At 41.3% G+C, this 23,265-nt stretch overlaps 1 protein-coding gene across 2 annotated transcripts in view; it reads left to right on the top strand.

Annotated features, from left to right (window-relative positions):
• Positions 1–3,310: 3,310 nt before the first annotated feature.
• The window catches only part of BARD1 (BRCA1 associated RING domain 1), an 82,147-nt gene continuing 62,192 nt past the window's right edge, over positions 3,311–23,265 (top strand). The window contains exons 1-3 of one of the 2 annotated variants that reach the window (XM_058532949.1): positions 3,311–3,506; positions 14,332–14,388; positions 21,492–21,640. In XM_058532949.1, coding sequence (XP_058388932.1) covers positions 3,364–3,506; positions 14,332–14,388; positions 21,492–21,640 — 349 coding nt within the window. In that variant the 5' untranslated portion in view covers positions 3,311–3,363. Of the gene's footprint in view, positions 3,507–9,622; positions 9,682–14,331; positions 14,389–21,491; positions 21,641–23,265 lie in introns of those variants that run through there. The other variant, XM_058532950.1, reaches the window with a different exon arrangement.

The raw sequence follows: 23,265 nt of genomic DNA, 5'->3' as shown, positions 1-23,265 counted from the left end.
ATTCAATTGCTCTTCATCAATTGTTTTTAAACTGCATTTTTAGGGGAGGGAACTCTAGGTCTCATAGAGGTCCTTGCAAATAAAATTTATATCTGACAAAGAGAATGCACTCAAAAAAGTCAAAGTAGTTGATCCCACCGCACGACACCATAATTAAAAGCCAGAGAAGAATGAGTGTATGGGCTGAATGTGGGAGATATCTTCACCTTCCATGGGAGCAAAGTCTGGGTATTATCTATGCCCCATTCTGCTTGTTATATATGTTTATCCAAGTGAATATGAGAAAGATTTACTAGTTTGTAAAATACTTCACACAAGACAAAAATTAGCATTTAGACTGCTTTCAACAAACCATTATACTGAGGCAGTAGATCAGGAAAGAGATCCAGGTCATCTTTGAATAGTAACACTACAGACGATAATCAAAGCAATGGGGGCAGAGTATGGAGAGAGAAGGATGGGTAAATAGGATAAAGCAAGACAATTTGTAGGCCTCAGAATCCCCCCAGGACCGCAGCGCTCCCCCAGGGTACAATGGATAATTCTGAAAGAGTCTAAGGTACTGGGAAATACTGATTAACTGAAAGAAGAGAATAAAGTAGGAGTGAAATGGACAACAAACCTAAACTTTGCTGTATTCAGGTGGTCCTTCCAGGGAAACCAAAAGAGAAATAAGATACCATTTAGCCCTTTTTAAAGTGGGGAGAGGATACTGTTAATGCTCTAAGCTAGGGCTTTACCAAGACCCTATAGATGGACTGGATTTCCCTGGGGAAGTTTTTCTCTGGGAGCAGACCTCCAGGATTTTACACTGTTGGTGTACCTCATCCCGGATGGCTTGCCCATCTTTCACCTGCACACATAAATGGACATGGGAGAAGGAACTGGCTCTTGAAATTCAGGATCCAGGGCCACGAGGAAGAGTTGGTTCAAAAACACATATCCCATCTCCACTAAAAGCAAATCATCAGCCACCTGAGCTGTAGCAGAGCAGGGTGGGGAGGAAGGAAATGGACGGGGAAGCTGCAGATGGAGAATAATCTTGCTTATGCTCTTGATGAGTTTGCTCTGACCACCATCAAACTGCTGCCGAGAATTTCATGAGCCTTGGAGAGAGGTAAGGGGGCAATGGCGGAGGAAAGGAAAAGAGGAAGCTAATAGGAGAAAGAACTTATTGTGCCAGCATTGTAATTCATTTAATAGCATGGTACAAATAGACCAGTAACAATTGTCCTCAAAGCATTTTACCAAAATGTGAAATTTTCAGTTATTTCTATCACAGAATTATGCCCTAATAAAAAAGTTCAATATTATTCTATGGTAAGTAAAGCATTAACAGTACTGATTATATATATAATCATCTTTATATTAGCTGCTATTTATTGAATTCTTCTGATGTGAGTGATTTAACATTTATCTCATTTAATAATCCCCCAAATCTACAGGATAAATATTGTTCTCTTCGTTTTCCAGATGAGGAAACAAATGCTCAGAGAACTTAAGCCTTGACTTAAATCACACAATTATTTAGTGGAGAAAGTGGGATTAGAAGTGGGACTGTCTGGCTCTTGAAATCCCCAATTTATTCCATTGCACACCACAGCATCTCTCCAAGTTTTATTTAACATTTTAAGTTTACTAGAGTTTGACTTCTCTGAGGCTCTGCAAAGAGTAAGCAGTGGCTTAACAGGGTTAATAATCAAGGATTAACTTCTTGGTTGCCTCTGAGTTTAAAAAAATATTTGATTAGTTTAATAGGTTGGTTAAAATACTCTTTAAGACCTTATTTAGTTTTACTCATTCTGCTTCTACTAACCAACTGTTTGATTTGGAAATGTTTTAGATGGCTACAGCGTGGCCTAACAATTGGAGGGGACCTGGGCGGACACAGAAATACAAGCCAGACAGGGATACCAGCAACAAGCCAGGTAAAGATGAGGCAACGGGCCTCTTGTGGAGTGGAGACAGAGAAATGTGGGTCGATTTGAAAGAAAGGGGAGAAAATGCAAGGATTTGACAATGGATTGGATAGGGAAGGTGAAAGGCTGCTCAGTAGATGCTATCTGTAAAATATGGTGATCAACGAAAGATCTTTATGAAGAAAGTAGACACTCTTTAACAAACAAAAGTTTTTTGAAATTTTACTCCAATCATATTTTGGGGGATCAGAATTTGCCACCCCAAAATGTGTCTGTTTGGCTTATTTTTAAGAACAAAAGACTCAGAAAGTACTTTGATCTTCCCCCTAACTGCCTAAAGGCCTGTCCCAGGAAGGAGCTATCACCATAGATAACTCTAGGTGTGGTACACAGGAAAGCACCTAGCAAGGCCTATTTTTATCAAATTTATCTCTGTGATGGCCCAGCAAACATTTGTTTACCAAACATTTGCTTCTCTATTTCCATGTGAATTGGCTTCCTCCCCTTTGAAGTCCCAAACCACTACCTCCTTCATCTTCTTTTGTGTTTAGCTCAAGATGGTATTTAAGATGGTGGCTTCAGCCATTTTGGAGAGTTAGTTTTCCTGGAGTTCTCCCATTTATACAGGTTATCAAATTCGTTTGATTTTTCTCCTGTTATTCTATCTCATGTCAATTTAATTCTTAGACCAGCTAGAAAAACCTAGAAGGGTAGAGGAATAGTTCTTCCTCCCCTACAATATTTTAAAAATAAACCAGAACTTTTTAAACATGCCTTTGAGCAGACATGTGTAACTAGTTAAAATTAAGAGAAACCTTCCTTATTTTTACTCAACTCTAACTCTCCACAGCTGGGGAGAAGAGCGGACAAAAGAAGGTAACTTTCTTAGGAATAAAGAGCTTGGTATCTGAGTGTCATGACTCAAGCTTTGCCAAGCATAGCACTCAACTAGAAGCTTCTGGGTTTGTGATTTTCCATCGTTTAAAGTCAGCTGAGGGCCCCTAGAATTTTTGCACCGGGAAAGCAAGGACTTGTTTTATTTTTCTTGCATTTATCCTTCCCAGCGGCCCCACAGGGCTTCCCGCCAGGAGGAAGGGGGCGTCCCCCGGACCCGCCCCCTTTCCCGCCAACATTGGGCGCGCTACCGCGGCCCCTAGCCCCGCCCACAGCCCATCACGCGTGCCACCTTGGCCCCGCCCCGCCCACAGGCCCCGCCCACAGGCCCTCAGGAGTGCCATCGCGGCCCCGCCCCTCCCGGTCCCGCGCGCCAGGACCAGGCGCGCTTCTGCGGCCGTGCCCCGCCCACTCGCGCGCGCCCCGCCCACTTGCCCCGCCCCCAGGCGCCCGCGGGCCCAGACGCGGGAACTGCTGGGCCGGGCCGGTCGTTGCCGGAGTCCGCCCTGCCTGCCGCCCTCCCGGGAGCCTTTCCCGCGGCGGCGAGGCGATGCCGGGCAACCGGCAGCCGAGGGTCCGCTCGGGGAACGAGCTGCGTGCCGCGCCCGCCGCGGAGCCGGCGGGGCCCGGGGCCTGGGCCCACAGCCGCGCCGCGCTCGCCCGGCTGGAGAAGCTGCTGCGCTGCTCGCGCTGGTAAGGAGCGACCCTCGAGGGGCGGGGGCGCCGGCTCTCGGGGCGGGCATCTGTCCAAACCCCCGCTGTCCTCCTCCCGCGCCCGCCCGCAGTCGGGCCGGCGAGCCCAGTTAGGACGATCCGCCCCCCTGCCCGGGGATCCGGGGTCAGTTATCCCCTCCCGGCCCCCTTCACATCCTTCCGGGGCGCCCTCTAGCCTTTTGCTGCCCCAAACCCATCCAAGATGGTCGTTCTCGAACCTGAGCGGGCCTGGGCATCGTCGGGGGGTGCGGTTAAAAATGTCCACCTCTGGGCCCGCCTCCGCTTTGAATCTGCACGGCTGGGGTGGGGCTAAGGCGTCTGCACTTTTTACTGGCTCCCGGGTCCTTGTGATGAAGCTAATTCCAGAACCTCGCGCCAAGGACTGCTGTCTTTGAAGAGGCCTGCAAAGTTGGAAGCAGCTGTCACTCTTGGCTGAGCCGGCCGCTTTGACTTTTCCCCGTAGTAGCTTTTTTTTTGGGGAGAGGGGAGAGCTTTGGGGACGCCTGTTGGGGGCAGATTCAAGAGATGGCAGTGTGATGGACACTGCCATTCTATTTCTCGTTCAGTTTCTCATTTCCTTGTTTTGGTTAAAAGACTGGAATGGCCTGGGGTCCCAGCTCTTAGAGATGCTGTTTATTATCATTTTTTTCCTTCTTGTTTTCCTTCATGCTGTTATACACCATAGGAGTCCTCTCGGTTCAGAATTTTCCTTACGTCTGAAGACATCATTTTCATGACTGGTACTCCTTGGCTTCTCTTTTTCCTGTAGCTCTTCCTAGTACAGAAACCAGGAAGGTTTATAAAACCCAAGAAGGGCTTGTCTCATTTTTCATTTCTAACAAAAGCTTTTATTCAGCACCTGCTGTGTGCACAGATCCCTGTTTCTGGATCAGTATCACTCTGGCAGGTTTTCTTTCTGTTTGTCGCTGTCTCGCCGCTATTTCTTTTTTGGACTTTCTTTTGATTTTTTTTTTCCCCCATCTGATTTTAAACTTGCAGAACTTAGTTGTACATAAAGTGTAAGTGACATGACAACTTTTTCTTTAAAAATGAAAAGGACTTAACTGTCACAGAGTTTTGCACTTATACTTTGTTTTCCAAAAAGCTTAAAACCTGTGACAAAAGAACATCATCTCACTACTTAGAAAAGTGGCACTTTTGCTAGAATGAGTTCATGAAGATATTCTGATTTGTGTGTGCTTTCCCATGGCACGTGGGTCATCCCTTTGAGAATAAGGAATTTGAAACGGGCTCTGTTAGTTGCTATAATAGAAGCGATTGTACTCCCACCTTAATAGTCAGTTCAGCAAAAGTTAGACGTTCAGATGGGACATTTCTGTATGGAAGGCACTAGGGCAGCAGCATGGCGCTTCACTTAGGCTGTAGGGTCAGACTGCCTGAGTTCAGCTTCCAGCTTTGACACTATCAAGTGGCCCAAGTCATTAAACCTCGCTGTGCCTCAGTTTCCCCACCTGAGTGATGGTAGTGCTGAGCTCATCCTCCTGTGAGGATTCGTTAATAATAACCAGAAATTACTGAGCACCTACAAAGTGCCACACGTGTTCTAGGCATTGGGTATTGATTAGTGAACAAAGCAGACAACCCCAATCCTAAGGAAGCTAACATTCTGTGGGAGGGAAGAAATTAAATGAAATTATACATATAAAGTGTTGAGTATGGTGGTTGTTTTAGAATAAGTGATAAATAATAGATGTCTTATAAAAATTTAAAAAAGCATCATCTGTTTGCTGAATGGTTTGGGGGGGACAAAAACAGGTGATCTGTATGAACAATTTATAGGTTGGACTGAAATCTAATAAAGCCAGGTTCATGTTTTATCCCCTCCCAAATATTTTTTCAGTTTCTGATGGAAGTGATCAGATAATAAGAGCCAAAGGACTGAAAGTCAACATCAGTAACTAGGTCCAAACTTTTAATATAACTCATCCAGTTGCCTGGAGGAAGGTATTGAATTCCAGTGATTTTTTTTTTTTAAGAAAAATATTTGAACCGGTGCTGGATGAACTAAATCTCCACTGTTTTGTTGAATGCATATTTTAACATAGGGCTCTGCAAACTTTCTGTAAAGGGTAATATAGTAAATATTTTAGGCTTTGCTGACCACGAACAGTCTCTCTTCTCATTATTTTTGTTTTTTACAACCTTAAAAATGTGAAAAGCCGTTCTTAGCTCAGGGCTGTGCAGAAGCAGGCCGCTGGCTTGATTTGGCACATAGGCAGTAGTTTGCCAAATTTCATTTTAACAGGTAAAATGTCTTAAGTTTAAAAATTCTTTTCAGTGTATAATCTTCTATCACATGGGGTATAATATTTAGAAATGATTTTGTGTTCCTCTTCGTGTCTCTCTGCACATTTGGCACTGTCTGTAGTGAGTAGAGCATGGCCATTGCTCCTTACCCATGGGGAAAAAACAACATTCTTTCCACCTCTGCCTTTACCTTAGCTGCCTGACATCATTGCTTGAAAGGAGCAACTCAGGGTGGTCTGCTTCTTGCTTTTGCTACCCACTGTTCAAAGCAGTGTCATATTCTTTGAAATTGTCAGTATGTCCTTTTACAGAGTTTCAGAGTTCTACCCAGGGGGCCAGTGATTGCCCCGATTACCCTCACGTTCAGCTAGCAGCTGTCACCTGTCTTGTGTGGCACACTGGGTCTGTTTCACAGCAAGCATTGCTTGCGGGTGAGGGTGATTGGAGACGTTACAGGGCATCCTTTCTTGACCTTTAACGTAAGTCTAGCTCCAAGGTGAAGGTGATGAAATTGTTCAAGAGGCCGCGTGTGACATTTGTGTTTAGGTCCCAGCCTCACAACCGGAGAGAAGCTATTTAAAGATTTGGAAAAAGGAGACAGGAAGACGGTATTGTTTGAGAGACCGGCAGAAAGCATAGTAATAATGTGTTCCTAAAGGAAGCCGGGAGTGATAATAGGAGCTGTAGGTAAAAGCCCAGCTGTCATATGACACTATGTTGTGAGTTACAATAATTAGGTACGTCTTCGCATATTTTTTGGGAGGGAGGGTTGGCATCTATGACAGTTGTAACTTGGAGTTCTGGCACCTTTTAAATCAACTTTTAGTAAGAAGTCAAAAAGTAATCTTGTGATTTTTAGGATAGGTGATTTTATTTTTCTGAACTTTCTCTTGCCATTTAAAAGGCCATCAGGGTTAATATTTTCTCTTCTGTTTGGAGGCAGCATAGCTTCGTGGTTAAGAGCATAGATTTTGGACCCTGACTTCAAATCCTGACTCTGATTTTGGGCAAATTATCTCATCTTTGTATGTTTCGTTTTCTTCATCTGCAAAATGAGTTAGTAGTAGCTTCTACCATATAAAGTTGTTAGGGGAATTAAATGAGTTAATATTTATAAGGTACGTAGAATAGTGCCTGTTATATTCTAAGTGCTATAGGAATGTTTGTAAAATAAAGGATAGATTTCCTGACCCCAGCCAGCGTTCAGCTTTTGCCCTCAGGAGTTTCCAGTGTTCCGAGGCATTCGTCTAGGCCAGTGATCCGTAAATGGGTTGATTACTCTCTTCGGTTTGCTCTGGTGCTGGTTATTCATTAGGACAACAAGCCATCACTGAGGCACTTTGTTAATCGTGAGATGGTGAGACATTTTCCACTCTTAAGCAGCCTACGCTTAATTATAAGGGATGAAATGTACACACGGTTCAGGGTAAATTATCGTGAAGGCCAAGGGGCTGCAGAGGAGGGTACTTGGGTGGAGCCAGTGGAGGAAAGCTTCGTGGGCTTTTGAATTGGGCCTTGGATAGATTTTTATAGATGGAGCCAGGTGAGGGATTATTAACAAATAACAATATGCTAAAAAGTAGGGCCGGCCCCGTGGTTTAGCCGTTAAGTGCGCGTGCTCCGCTACTGGCGGCCCAGGTTCGGATCCTGGGTGCGCACTGACGCACCGCTTCTCCAGCCATGCGGAGGCCGCGTCCCACATACAGCAACTAGAAGGATGTGCAGCTATGACATACAACTATCTGCTGGGGCTCTGGGGAAAAAACAAGGAGGAGGATTGGCAATAGATGTTAGCTCAGAGCCGGTCTTCCTCAGCAAAAAGAGGAGGATTAGCATGAATGTTAGCTCAGGGCTGATCTTCCTCACAAAAAAAAAAAAGAAAAAAAAAACAATATGCTAAAAAGTATTGCATAATAAAAGGGGAGCGGGTCAGGTGGGCAGGGAGTTAAGACAGGGTCAAATCATAGTGATTAGTAGCCTAACAACGGACCTTTCAATTGGTTCATATAGTTGCTTCCTAAGGAGAGCAATTCGTGTAAATTTCCTGAGACTTCAATTTCCTCATCTATAAAATGAAGGAAATGGAGTGATTGATTTTTAAGGCTCCCTTTAGTTCTCAGATTCCATAATTATTAATCCATTGGATGCAAAATGTTGTTTAAAACTTTTGATTAAAGTTTAACATGTATATGCCAGCCCTGGTGGTCTAGTGGTTAAGAGTCACTGCTCTCACTGCCCCGCCCTGGGTTTGTTTCCAGTCAGGGACCCACCACCCCTCTGTCAGTTGTCATACTGTGGTGGCTGCGTGTTGCTATGACACTGAAAGCTATGCCACCGGGATTTCAAACACCAGCAGCGTCACCCATTGTGGACAGGTTTCAGCGGAGCTTCCCGACTTAAGACAGACTAGGAAGAAGGACCTGGCACCCACTTCCAAAAAAATTGGCCATGAAAACCCTGTGAATAGCAGCAGAGCATTGTCTGATATAGCGCCAGAAGGTGAGAGGACGGCGCAGAGACTGGGCAGGGTTCTGCTCTGCTGTCCACAGGGTCACTAGGAGTCCGAATCCACTTGAGGGCACTGACAGCAACATACATACAGAAAAGGGCACAAATCGTTGGTGTTCAGCATGTATCATATATCCCTCCAAATGGTGGGATTTATTTACTTGTGTGGTATTTTGATTCTTTGACTGATGTCTGTCTCTTTCAGTTATACCATATGTTTCATAAAGACAGTTTCACAGTTGTAGCCACAGTGCTGGACACATGGTTTCTTAGTGTTTGTTAAATTAACACATCAAAGAATTTAGGTTAAATTAGGATCTCACATTTAAGGGTCCTTTGCAAGTGGACATACCAGAAGGACCTGGTTAATTCACTGAAATCACCAAGAATCCTCCATGGGTTCCTGGGGTTAATTACCCAGAGTAAACAGTGGTCAAGTCTCAGGGCAGATGTAGAAGGTACAGGTCTTTCTCTCTGGGATTTAGGGCTTGAGCCATGACATGCACAGTCCCATTACAGGCCTACACACAGCTGGTGTTATCTAGGGCTTTTGACTCTCAGAGAGACTTGCCAGACACTTTGAGCACCTTTGAATACTGTCCCCTGTAGCATAGGGGATGGTATTGAAGTTATTGGGAATAGAAGACACAATAACCAGAACTATTTGATTTGGGTATACATGATAGCTGCTGTGGCTTATCTGTCTCGTGTAGTAGATTCTATTGTAATTAGTCATTAATAATTAGATATTAATAGAATTCTATTGCCCATTTGACTTTTGGGATATTTGACTCATTGATTTATTCAATATTTATTGACACTAAATAATTAGACATGGTTTCTTCTGTTTCCCATGTGATTTACTTGAATCTGGTCTATAAAATAAGTGTACAAAATAAGACACTTCCATGTCATTATCCATATCCCTTACTTGTTAACAATTTTGTTTATTCTCCTAAAGATAAATGCAAGAAATTGTTTAATTGGCTTGGAGAGCCTGTGCATTTTGGTGTTAAATATGTTGCTCCACACTTAAAAATACCTTGGGGATTTTCTCAAATATAAGAGCACCGTGGTAGCTATCTTGCCTAGTATTAAACAGCAGTTGATATCTCATGGAAGCTTAGGGAGCCATTCAGTTAAGAAACAGGTCTGCCTCAGTATTGTAATCCCAACTGAATTTGCTTTCCTTTTTTTCTTTGCAAAGAAAGTTTTATTTGAATAGGACCTTCTTTTAAAAAAAATTGTTTGTTCTCACTACTTAGTTCTTCCCTAAGTTATAATCCTCTGACTGCACTGATCTTTCCAAATCAGCTGCATGTACAGTAACAGAAATATGACTGCAGATGGGAAAAAGAAGAGTAGCTGGATTTTCAAGGTTGGGGAGCTCAGAAATGAAAGTCAGAATCTCTTGTCTGTAGGGCTTCAATCTATTTTGAGACAAAAAAATAAAAAAAATAAGGAATCAAGCAGATAAAATATAAAATATTTAGTTTTCAACATTGATTTCCAGAGCCCCCAACTAGATACCATCTCTCTGGAACTTGAGAGCATTTTGTACCTCTCCTAAGTCGTATGTTAACTTGGTTTATAAAACTACCTGGCGATACTGTAAGCCCCTTAGGAAAGAGTGTAACACAGTAACTTTGTGTTCTCTACATGTCTGGGGCGGAGTGCAGATTTTGCATAAGTGATGGCATGGAAACTAAAATCCAAGAATTCTTGTGCTTTTTTATTTAGTATCATTTTTTGTTATACCATCTTGTACAGTATTTGGATCATGTGTTGGGCTTGAATAGTTTTTGGGGAGGAGAAAGTGTTTCCTAGGCCGGGAAGAACAGTCTGAGCAGTCGTGGGCTTGGAATTAGACCTGGGGTATTTGAGAAATGTGACAGACAGGCCTGGTAAGCACACGTAGTTTCGTAGTTTTTTTTTTTTGTGAGGAAGATCAGCCCTGAGCTAACATCTGATGTCAATTCTCCTCTTTTTGCGGAGGAAGATAGGCTCTGGGCTAACATCCGTGCCCATCTTCCTCTACTTTATATGGGATGCCGCCACAGCATGGCTTGACAAGCGGTGTGTTGGTGTGCGCCCAGGATCCTAACCTGCGAAGCCTGGGCCTCTGAAACGGAGCGCGTGCACTTAACTGCTGCGGCACCAGGCTGGCCCCGTGCACGTAGTTTTTGTTGAGTCGTGAGAGAAAAGGTTGCCTGGCTTGGGAGTTACCAGATTGTGGTACCTTTTAATATTAAATTTTAAAATATTAATATCAATTAATATTAATGGTTAATTAATCGATATTAATATTAAGTTTTTTAAAATTGGAAGTAATATATGCATATGTGAAAGAACTAAAACACCGTATATGGTCATTAAATATTTGTTAAATAAGTAAGTCTGAATCGTCTTCTTCACGCACCCACTGTTTTCTTGTGTATCCTTTGAGAGTTTCTCTCTATAAGCATGATATACCTCAGATAAGAAGATACCATACATCAGGTAGATGTATCGTGATTTATTTAACCGTTTCCTTGTTGGTAAAAGTTCAGATTGTTTCCAATCTTTTGCCGTAATAAGCAGTGCTGGAGTGAATATCCTTGTACATGTGCTTTTACATTTTTAAAATTTTTTATTAAAATTACACATGAACATAGTTGGCAAAGTCAATAGGACAAAACTGTCATGAAGACATTCTTTTGCCTCATCCTTTCTCACCCTTGAGTTCTATACTCCAGACACAGCCTATTTCATCTTTTTTATTTCTTCAAGTTTTTACTTCTACATTTCCAAATAATATGTTTTTATTGCGATTTCTTGATTTTTTTCATTTAGACATTATTAACTTTCTAACTTCCTACTCTGAAAGATGAGTTTTTTTATTACTTATTATCTATTAACTTTCTACCATGGAAGATGACTGGATACAGAATTGGAAGTACAAAATAATTTTCAATCATTATTTTGAAGGCCTAGCATCCTTTGTTACCCTTGAGATGTCTTATGCTATTCTGATTCCTTTAAAATAAATAAATATATGAAATTTTAATTTTATTATTTCTTAATCTTTGGAAGCTTTTGGTATCTTGTCTACATATTTTTGTGGTTTTGAAGTTTCAGTTTTGCAAGTATCTCGAGTGTATCTCAAGGAGAAATTCCTGGCAGTGGAATAGTTGAGTTAAAGTTGAGTGCATTTACAATTTTGGTAGATATTGCCTGGTTGTAATAAAAAATCTTTTATTCCAGTATGTCTTCTCAGCTACGCTCTCGACATTGTCAGAAAGTCTGGCTTTAACACAGATCAGTGCCACCGTCTGTGTGGTGTATCTACCCTTTGAGTGCTCCCAATAAAATTCTTTTGAATTTGGCGCTACCCTCTCCCAGCTTCAGCTATAAGACTCCTCTCTCCTCCTTCCCCCACTACACACACTGCACATGCTTTTCATTCACTCTTCTGATGTCTTTCTTCATCTATTAACATCAACGAAAAATACATTCTAACTCACTAATTAGAATAATTAGTGCAAGTGATCAGTTATTCATAGATATTAGATTCATTGCCAGTTACACTATACTACCTTATTGCTAAGGTGAAGGGTACAGACTGAAGATAAAGGGTTCAGAGTCATCTTCGGAAGGAAATTTAAGTTTGGAAACAGGAGAATTAAGGCATTGAGTCAAGTATTGCCAGAGAAAGCAGAAAGCTGTGGACTGTATCCTGGGAGTAGGCCTATATTGAGAGACAGGAAAAGAAGCAGCTAAGGAAAGGCTGAAATAAGGAGATAAATATGCCATAAGAAAGTTAAAACTCAGTGGAAGGAAAAGTTTCAGGAGAGAACGTGAGGTCAGTGTTATTTCACAGAGACGTCAGGAGAATGAGGACCAAAAATGCTTTGGAGAGCAGTCTCAGCAGAGTGGTGGGAGTTAAGGCTCGCAGGTGAGGAGATGGATTTAGCTGGTGTCGAGCACTTATTTCAGAACTTATATGTATCTGCAAGAAGGGGAAGAGCTGGGGCAGAAGGTAGAGAGGGAGGCATGGTCTAGGAAAGTGTTTTCATAGGTCGAAGGAGAGATTATCTGTGCATTTTTAGGTGCAGATGGAAGAAGAAAGGTGACCATAATGATGAGACTAGACTACGTTAGGAGACAGAAGATGTGAGATCTAGGGACAAACAAAGCAGCACATCTTCAGAAGAAAGAATGACTGAAGGAGGTCTTTTCCTCTAAACCTGGAGAGAGGGTAGATTATGGGTGAAGAGGTAGGAATGAGTCAAGATGGTGAAAAGCTCACACCATTGGCTGCAGTAAGGTTAATGGGACTTAGGAGCTTAGAGATTGTTTTGAGTAAGCATCTATTCATTTGTTTGTTTCCTCATAGAACATCTAATACATCACTTTGGTGGAGGTACAAAGGTGAGAAGCTACCAAATAAATGTTTAGACACATGTTTGTTTACCTTTCTGTCTTTTTATAATGGTTATTCATAGCCTGAGAGCAGACAAAGAAGGGGTGGACTCTGGGGCTTATCCAGCATTATAGATTGGCATCCATGCATATCTAAGAGGTCAGCGGAAGTAGGATGGTGGTGAAGATGGTCCTGAACTAGTTAACTCTATGGCCTCCGCTGGATAGGGAATCCAAAAAGTTGATGGACCGAATGGAGTTCTCTCAGGGTGGAGAGCAACCGGAAGGTGGAGGTTTGGTCAGGGTGATGGAATAAAAGAGACAGAGGGAGGATATTTTGATAGGAGGAGGTGAGATAACACCTCTTTTGAGATCTTAGAGACAGAGCTTGTAATGAAGTAGAATTCAACACACTTGATTGAGAGAGAAGAGATTAGGTTTGGTAGGTCAAATAATTAACTGAAATTGTAGAAGCAGCATGAACACTGTAACAGAAATCATCTTAATTGCCAGAAACACAAAAGGTGCTGGCACATCACAAGTCATCTTTTTATCGCTCTGTTCTGATAGAAAAATCAGATATTGTGAGTTTTTAAAAAGTAATGGGTTTTATAATGTCAGCACCATTTTCGGTATCTTGAGAATAACATTGTGGGTGTATACTCTGTTTTCAGCACTTTTTCTGAAAGCTCAATTTCACTTTAATGTTCATATCTATTAAAATGTGCGGTGTGATACTTTTGATCTTTCAAGAAATGTGGAAAATGTTTTTATTGATATGTAGTATGTGTACAGAGGTAATTGGATAATAATGGTGTAAACACCTAAAGGGCCTAGGGTTAGTGTAATAAACCAAGCACAAAAAAATGTTCATCCTTTAAAAGCTTTGCTTCTCCTGTGCTCTTGCTGTTACACCCTCTGAGTATAATGACTTGGTATGTGTTTATGGGTAAGTACCATTTACCATTACCTTTTTAGGATTATCAAATGTAGCAGGTATTTTGATGAAAGAATGACTGTATTTTTGACAAGGCATCTATGAAAAATAGATGACTACTTAACAATAGCCGGAAACCAATGTTTTCTTGTGGGAAACCATAAATTCTTATGGTCCAGGTGACAGATGTCCTGACTTTCCTGGGGCCGTCCTGGTTTACACCTGTTGTCCCAGCATCTTCTCCAGTTATCTCTTCCCTTCACTCTCAGAAATGTTCTTATTTGGATGATACATTATATGGTCATTCTAGTTGTGGGTCTCGTTTTGGGATTTATGGTCTGCCCTTTGAATCATTAGGTGAAGATGTATCTTAGTAGTTGAAACAAGCAGCCAGTGGGTGGTTTGCCTGTAAGAGGTTTAGAGATGCTTGAACAAAATTGCTGCTTTCTGTGACTTCCCAGTATATACATTATAACAAGTGTTACAATTTATACTGAGTTTGGTAGTTGCTATTTGAATTCAGCAGGTGTATGATGATACAATATTTAACTAGGATGAATACATCCTTAATTTCTACTTTGAGGAAGAGAGAAATATGGCAGTGTTAGGCCTTGGATTTATGAAATGTTGGGTATAAAATGTTTATCTAACAACGACCTAAATCTTGATTGTTTTCTTTTCTTCAAACAGCACTAGTATTCTGAGGGAGCCTGTGTGTTTAGGAGGATGTGAGCACATCTTCTGTAGGTAAGTAATTATATATATATATGGTATGACTATGTTTTTACTAGGTCACAGCCATGTAATCATATTGGTAATAATATTACATTATGTTTGTGTAACTCTCATAAACTACAAAGTAACTTACTGTACATTATCTCAGTTTGCTCCTCGTAGCTGTCTTAATTGACAAATAAGAAAATCGGAGCTCAAAGAGGATGACTTGTCCAAAGTTACAAAGCTTAGTAAATAGTTTTGCTAAGCTTGGGGGAAAAAATTTAATATCTACATGTTGTATAATTCAAATATGTCTTTTTTATTCTTCCACTTAGTTTTGAATGTAGACTTTCCAAATTATGAAAGTCTAGTTCTTATAGTTATTGTATTAGTTTCCTAGGGCTGCAATAACGAAGTCCCAAAAACTGGGTGGCTTAGGGCGATAGAAACTTATTATCTCACAGTTCTGGAGGCTGGAAGTCCGCGAGCAGGGTGTCAGCAGGGTTGGTTGCCTCTGAGGGCTGTGAGGAAGAATCCGTTCAATGCATCTCTCCTACCTTCTGGTGGAGAATCTTAGCTTTCTGGCAATCTTTGGTGTTCCTTGGCTTGTAGATACATCACTCGGGTCTTAGCCTTCGTGTTCACATGGCATTCTCCCTTGTGTGCATGTTTGTCTCTGTGTCCAAATTTCCTCTTTTTGTAAGAATACCACTTATATTGGATCAGGACTCACCATGATGATCTTATCTTAATTTGATCATCTGCAGAGACCCTATTTCCAAATAAGGTCACATTCACAGGTACCGGGGGTTAAGACTTCAGCATCTTTTCAGGGGACACAATTCAAGCCATAACAGTTATTGCATGTTCTAATATGAAAGCCCTGGCTTACAGGTTAGAATATTAGATTTTCATCTCAGCCTATTTCTTACTTCAGGAGAAATCAATTAAAGGACTGAATGTCTTAGTTTAATTGTCTGTGAGACAAGGTTAATATAGCCTCCTTTGAATCAGTCTTTTAATTATTTCAAGTTACGACTGTGACTGTCTGGCCTGAGCAAGCTGCAGTATGAAGTTGAGGCACACAGGAACATAATTCACTGTGTGACTTCAGTGGGCTGGGGATGTGTGCGAGGCAGCTGTGCTTGGGGCCCCAATTTTGTTTCTAGAAATATAGTCTGTTGTATGGGGGCATACCAGCAGAAGATGGGGTAGGAAATAGTACCCCTGCCATCTCCATTTGGGTGATGAAAAGGCATCTGAGACTTGATATGCTCAGAGCAGATCTGTGGATCATCCTCCCCTTCAGCCTGTGCCTGCCTTGCTCATCCTCATAGCAATAAATGGTGCCACCGACTGCAGCGGGCTCAAGGCTAAACCACAAGGCATACCTGACTGCTGTTTTTCTTATCTCACGTCATTAAGTTCTGTCGGTTCCACCTCAAAATGTGCCCTGAATCTTGAATTTTCCCCATTTTTCTGTGTTTTAACTGCTGTTTACACTTTGGTCCAGGCCAACATCATATTCTCTCTCCTCAGACTGTTGTAGTTAGTTATACCTGGTCCCCTCCCCTTTTTCACATTCTCGTCAGTGTTCTTTTAAGAATGTAAATCACATCGGTATCATTACCCTCCTGAAAATCCTTCACTGGCTTCCTGTTACATCAGAATAAAGTCCACACTCTGCACTGAGGTCCACAAGACCCCGTACAGGCACACCTTGGAGATACTGTGGGTTCGGTTCCAGACCACCACGATAAAGCGATTATCGAAGTAAAGCGAGTCACGTGAAGTTTTTGGTTTCTCAGTGCATATAAAAGTTATGTTTATATTGCACTGTAGTCTGTTAACTGTGCAATAGCATTATGTCTAAAAAAAGAATGTACATACCTTAATTAAAGTACTTTATTGCTAAAAAATGCTACCTATCATCTGAGCCTTCAGTGAGTCGTAATCTTTTTTGCTGGTGGAGGGTCTTGCCTCGATGTGGACGGCTGCTGACTGATCAGGGAGGTGGTTGCTGAAGGCTGGGGGGCTGTGGCAATTTCTTAAAATAAGACAGCCATGAGGTTTGCTGCATCAATTGACTCTTCTTTCCTGAACGATTTCTCTGCAGCATGCGATGCTGTGTGATAGGATTTTACCCACAGTAGAAATTCTTTCAAAATTGGAGTCAGTCCTCTTAAACTCTGCCACTGCTTATCAACTAAGTTTATGTCATACTCTAAATCCTTTGTTGTCATTTCAACAATCTTCACAGTGTCTTCACCAGGAGTAGATTCCATCTCAGGAAACCACTTTCTTGGCTCATCCGTAAGATGCAACTCTTCATCCATTAAAGTTTGATCGTGAGATTGCAGCAATTCAGTCACATCTTCAGGCTCCGCTTCTAATTCTAGTTCTCTTGCTGTTTCCACCACATCTGCAGTTACTTCCTCCACTAAAGTCTTGAACCCCTCAAAGTCATCCATGAGGGTTGGAGTCAACTTCTTCCAAACTCCTGTTAATGTTTATATTTTGACCTATTTCCAGGAATCACGAATGTTCTTAATGGCATCTAGAATAGTGAATCCATTCCAGAAGGTTTTTTTTTTTTTTAACAGCCTTAGAACTTTTTTTTTTTTAATTAATTTATTTTTTCCCCCAAGCCCTAGTAGATAGTTGTATGTCATAGTTGCACATCCTTCTAGTTGCTGTATGTGGGACGCGGCCTCAGCGTGGCCGGAGAAGCGGTGCGTGGGTGCGCGCTCGGGATCCGAACCCGGGCCGCCAGCAGCGGAGCACGTGCACTTAACCGCTAAGCCACGGGGCGGCCCCAGAAGGTTTTTAATTTACTTTGCTCAGATCCATCAGAGGAATCACTATCTATGGCAGCTATAGCCTTACAAAATGTATTTCTTAAGTAATAGGACTTGAAAGTCGAAATTCTCCTTGATCTATGGGCTACAGAATGGATGTTGTTAGCAGGTATTAAAACAACATCAATCTCATTGCACATCTCCATCAGAGCTCTTGGGTGATCAGGTGCGTTGTCAATGAGCAGTAATATTTTGAAAGGAATCTTTTTCTGAGCAGTAGGTCTCAACAGTGGACATAAAATATTCAGTAAACCGTGTTGTACACAGATGTGCTGTCATCCAGGCTTTGTTGTTCCTAATTCTTAAGGGCCCTAGGACTTTGAGAATGGTAAACGAGTGTTGGCTTCAACTTAAAGTCATCAGCTGCATTAGGCCCTAACAAGAGAGTCAGCCCATCCTTTGCAGCTTTGCAGCCAGGCATTAACTTCTCCTCTCTGGTTATGAAAGTCCTAAATGCCATCTTCTTTCAACATAAGGCTGTTTTGTCTACATTGCACATCTGTCGTTTAGCGTAGCCACCATCATTAGTGATCTCAGCTAGATCTCCTGGATGTCTTGCTGCAGCTTCTGCAGCAGCACTTGCTGCTTCCCCTTGCACTCTTATGTCGTGGAGAAGGCTTCTTTCCTTAAACCTCATGAACCAACTTCTGCTAGTTTCAGACTTTTCTTCTGCAGCTTCCTCACCTCGCTCAGCCTTCAGAGAATTGAAGAGAGTTAGGGCCTTGCTCTGGGTTAGGCTTTGCCTTAAGGGAATGTTGAGGCTGGTTTGCTCTTCAGTCCAGACCACTGCAACTTTCCCCATATCAGCAATAAGCCTGTTTCACTTTATCATCATTCGTGTGCTCGCTGGAGTAGCACTTTTAATTTCCTTCAGGAACTTTTCCTTTGCAGTCACAGCTTGGCTGACTGTTTGGCACAAGAGGCCTAGCTTTCAGCCCATCTTGGCTTTCGACATGCCTTCCTCACTAAGCTTCATCATTTCTAGCTCTTAATTTTAAGTGAGAGACATGGGACTCTTCCTTTCACCTGAACACTGAGAGGCTGTTGTAGGGTTGTTGGCCTAATTTCAATATGGTTGTGTCTCAGGGAATGGGGAGGCGCAAGGAGAGAGAGAGAGATGGGGGAATGACCAGTTGATGGAGCAATCAGAACACACACAACGTTTATTGATTAAGTTCACTGTCTTATACAGGTGTGATTTGTGGTGCCCCGAAACAATTAACATAGTACAGGCCCCAATTCTTGCCCGCCTCTCAGATCACACTTCCCTCTGGTTCACACCATTCGAGCCACCTTCTCCTTTTAGTTCATTACATACATCAAACTCACTCCTGCCCCAGGACCTTTGTACTTGCTACTTCTTCCATCTGGAATGTACTTCTGCCAAGTTTTTCTGAAACTAACTTTTCATCAGTTACATTTCAGCTCACGTCACCTCCTCCAAAAGGCCTCCCATGATCCCATTGTGAAATGATGCCCACTCCCTGTTCCCACTCTGTAGCAGGCACATTTATTTTGTTTCAGCTTATGCACTTGCTGTATGTAATAGATCAGTGACAGAGCTGCTGGACCTAACAAACTCCATGAAAGTATATGTAAAGTGTGTGTGTGTGTGTGTGTGTGTGTGTGTGTGTGAGAGAGAGAGAGAGAGGGAGAGAGAGAGAGTGCGATGTATACCTTTAATTGGATAGAGGGATCTGTGACTTACAATGGCCAAAGAGAGATGAAGAAAGGCATGAGGACGTCTTAAAAGAGAAAACGATCATCTCTGTATGACATGAACACACGAAAATCGATCCAGTGCAGTTTCGGTTCATTTTGACTATATGATGCCAAAGGTTAGGGCAGCTGTTTGTATTCTTGGCAGATTTGGAGGAAATCCGTAAGTACCAGGCGGTTTTAAAAAATGGTTTTGCTATATCCCAATCTAACTGAAGCATAGAAGTGCAGGGAGGTTGGAGGGGCACAGACCTTTATGTCACCTACGGTGTGGTGGTGGTTTCAGGTACTTTCATGCCAATCGCTGATAAAAGTGGTGCATGTACTCTCTCTAAGATAGAAGTCATTTAAAACATATGGCAGGGGAACTACAAACTTTTTGGTCTCAGACAACTTTACACTCTTAAAAACTGAGGACCCCAAAAAGCTTGTGTGTGTGTGTGTGTATGTGTGTGTGTGTGTATGTATTTACCATATAAAACAGACATTTAAAAAATACTAATTCATTTAAAAATAACAATAATAGGCCCTTTACATACTAACATAAATAATACTTTTAGGAAAAACAAATATTTTACAAACCAAACAAAAAATACAAAAGTAGCACTGTTTTACAGTTTTACAAATCTCTCTATAGACTTGCTAAATTAAGGATAGCTAGATTCTCATATCTGCTTATGTATTCAATATGTTGTGATGTTTTGATCGAAGTATGTGAAGAAAATCTGGTCTTAGACATATCTATATTTGGAAAAGGAATTTTTTTTTTTTGTGAGGAAGACTGGCCCTGAGCTAACATCTGCCAATCCTCCTCTTTTTGCTGAAGAAGACTGGCCCTGGGCTAACATCTGTGCCCATCTTCCTCCACTTTATATGGGACGCCGCCATAGCGTGGCTTGCCAAGCGGTGCGTCGGTGTGCACCCGGGATCCGGGCCGGCCCTGCAAAAGGAATATTTTAATAGCGCTTTTAGAGAATTATGGCTATTCATCTTTGATACTGTACCACCACTTGTCAAGTGCCAGTTTCTTTAGATTTGTTAAAGTATGAAATCTAAAACCGTATCAATGAACCTTTTGTACTCTGTTCCATTAAATTCTGTTTATTTATCCTGTACTGTGAATGGATCTTTTACCCGGCATGATTTTATGACATTGTGCATTGGTCATTTGGAAAATATTGGTTCACTGAGTTATGCGGATCTATTGACAAATGACATGTTTCCCCAGAATTCTGGATTAATGTATATAAAATCATTTGAGAACAGTTATAAACAAGCATTATAGAATATATGAAATAGACTGATCTGAGAACTAGTGTGGTGCTGGGTATCCTAATTAACTAGATCTCATTTTCTTCATCTGAAAATGAGGTAGTTGTTCTCAATGAGGGGATCTTGACTCTGTTTCACTAGTGTTCCTCAAATAATTAAGTGGTCGCATGACAATTGATGATTTAAATCCCTGGTGAATCAGTTTACCTATTTTATATGTTGGGGTTCCATGTTAAAAATTCTTGACTATGAGCAGGCAAACTCAAAGATTCCTTTGCTGAAGAAAGTTGACGTTTATTGAACCCAGTGATCTGGAAGGTCTCTCTCAGCCCCAGTGTGGTAAACAGATTCATTTTACAACCTTTATTCAGTTCCTTTGTGTCGAGAATTATGCCAGGATCTAAGGATACAAAGATTAGAAATGCCACAGGCATTTTCTGAAGGAAGCTCATATTGTAAGAATCCTCCGTGCCTACAGATGAGTGGGTCACGTGGGAAGGAGTGTAGTGTTTGAGAGGGATGTGGCTTCTACGATGGTCACGTTACTCAGTCCTGCTGGAGCCCAGCTCATGAGGCTGAAGAAGGGGTGGGTTTGTAGGTTTCTTATTTCAGAATTCACAAATAGGATTTGGGGGGGTTGTGAACCCCTTTTGTTACGACAGCCTGTGTATATCTTCATCACATTTGCAAAGGGCTTGTAACCCCAAAGTTAGGAAAACCCTTCTAACTATGAGACTGTAACTCCTGGACAAATAACCCGAGGTAATTTAATTGAGTCTACAGGTTATAAAAGCATCTGAAAGAATCAAAGATCTTTTCTCAAAAACTATTTGAAGGCCTTTAGACACTTGTCCAAAAACAAAACAAAAAACTTTCCCAGTCTCTCTGCAGTAATTTTAAGTGTTTCCCTGAGGCACAGTGTGAAGGTCTAGGATGGGATAGGTCGAGCTGTATGGCTGCTACAAATTAGGTACTGTGTTTGTTTATATCTTCCTCTGTACTCTCACCCTTCAGAAGCTATAGATTTACTTGCAGGGAAAGATTACGTAGACTAATGTCTGGCTAAGTTTCTTCATAGCAAATTACATAAGCTATTTTAGATTTAGATTTTGTGTGTGTGTATCATACTCTTTCAGAAACGTTATTTTAACAAATACTTTATTATTGACCATTGTTTGTTAGAACAGACTCTTCATTGACCTCTGTTCAAACTCTATTTATTTTTTGGAATTCAGATTCTGCTGCGTGTGTTGGTAAATATGTATATTTTTACTCCTTTTTAAGTAACTGTGTGAGTGACTGCATTGGAACTGGATGTCCAGTGTGTTATACCCCGGCCTGGATACAGGATGTGAAGATAAATAGACAATTGGACAGCATGATCCAGCTCTGTAGTAAGCTTCGGAATTTGCTGCACGACCACGAGCTTTCAGGTGAGCAATATCAGTCTCTCTTGTTAAATAACTGATGAATTCATATTGATCACAGAAAGTGTGTAAAATATGAATGACATATTTCAGATTTTAAGATTTATAGTATTTGGAATGATTTTGAGCAGTGACAGATACCCTAGAGATAATTAAGTCTGACTCTCTTATTTTATAGATGAGGAACCAGGGTCCAGAGGGGTTAAATGATCTTGCCTCAAGTCACACAGGTAGTTAGTACCAGAGGCGGGAGAAATGGAGCCCATTTCTTCTGATTGTCAGCCCAGAGACTTTCCCCACCTACACTGTCTGCTTTTTACAGTTGTGATAGTTTCTGTGTAACATATGTGGAATAGTGATTTTGTCCTTAATAATAGTGATTTTGTCCTTAAACTCACTTAAATATACTTTACAAGATAGAGTACAACCTTTCGTGGATCACTTTTCTAGACTGAATTAATTAACACATTTTGAAAGAGCAAAATTCTAATATTCATTTTCTTTTCTATTTAAATGGGGGTTAATGTTTTTCAAATTGTTCTTAGACTGTATATTAACTATATATCTTCCCGTTGTGCTTTCTGCTGAGAATTAATTAGCTGTGGAAAGAAAGTAAGGTGTTTTGAATCTTCATAATTACATATTAGAATTGCCTTTTTCTTGACCAGATCACGTCATTTTAGCTTGTGTTTATAGAAGAACCTTTCCTTGACTGGCAGGATGCCATGAATGGTTGGTAATGCTCATATAGAATGGTTGGATTTATGTTTTTAAATCTTTTGATCTTAGGTTTCTGACATGATGTATTATTGTCAGTTACTAAAGGTGGAGTTGATGGGACAAGAGAAAGAAACAAGGCAAATACTGTGCGTCTTATTGACCAGGTCCTTGTTTTTAAGAAGAATTTCAATCATCGTCCATCTATGAAAAGTTTTCTTCATCTAGTTATCTGATTATTGTATTAGACTCCATTCTTTTATGAGAAAATGTGCTATAGTGATAAAGTTTTACTTATTTTCCGATGTAATTATACACACACATATTTTAACAAGTACCCTTGTAAACCTCTTTAAGAGTACAATGAGGAAAAGTTTTATTATTAGTTCATCTATATTCTTTTCCTTCTTTCTCAAGGACAGTGCTGATAGTGTTTATTTTCTAGTTAAAAAGATTGGTGTGTGATCTGGCTTCTCCCCCTCTCCCCAAACACACACTCAGATGCCGTTGATGAAAGCAGGAATTCTCAATCAGGAGTCCACGCGTCTTGGGCATTGTAGGGTGGGGGTGGAGGGGAGGATTAGTAAGCCTCCAGAGTTAAGTGTACAATATGAAAGAGATCATGTCTGTGTGAAAGTGGCTTTCATCAGATTCTTAAAGATGTGTGGTCTGTTGGGAGTGTTGGAACATGCATTGAAATTTGGGGTGCTGCTTTGTGGCTGTCATGATGTTCTGATTTGATTCTTCCTCAGTTTCTGTATAGTAATATATTAGCTTGTTAGGGCTGCCATAACAAAGGACCACAGATGGGTGGCTTAAGCAACAGAAATTTATTGTCTCACAGTTCTGGAGGCTGGAAGTCCTAAATTGAAGTGTGGGTAAGATTGGTTACTTGGAGGTCTGTGAGAGAAGGA

The sequence above is a fragment of the Diceros bicornis genome, chromosome 37 (genome assembly GCF_020826845.1).
Source record: "Diceros bicornis minor isolate mBicDic1 chromosome 37, mDicBic1.mat.cur, whole genome shotgun sequence".
Classification (NCBI taxonomy): Eukaryota; Metazoa; Chordata; class Mammalia; order Perissodactyla; family Rhinocerotidae; genus Diceros; species Diceros bicornis.
This window is presented reverse-complemented; position numbering and strand designations above follow the sequence as displayed.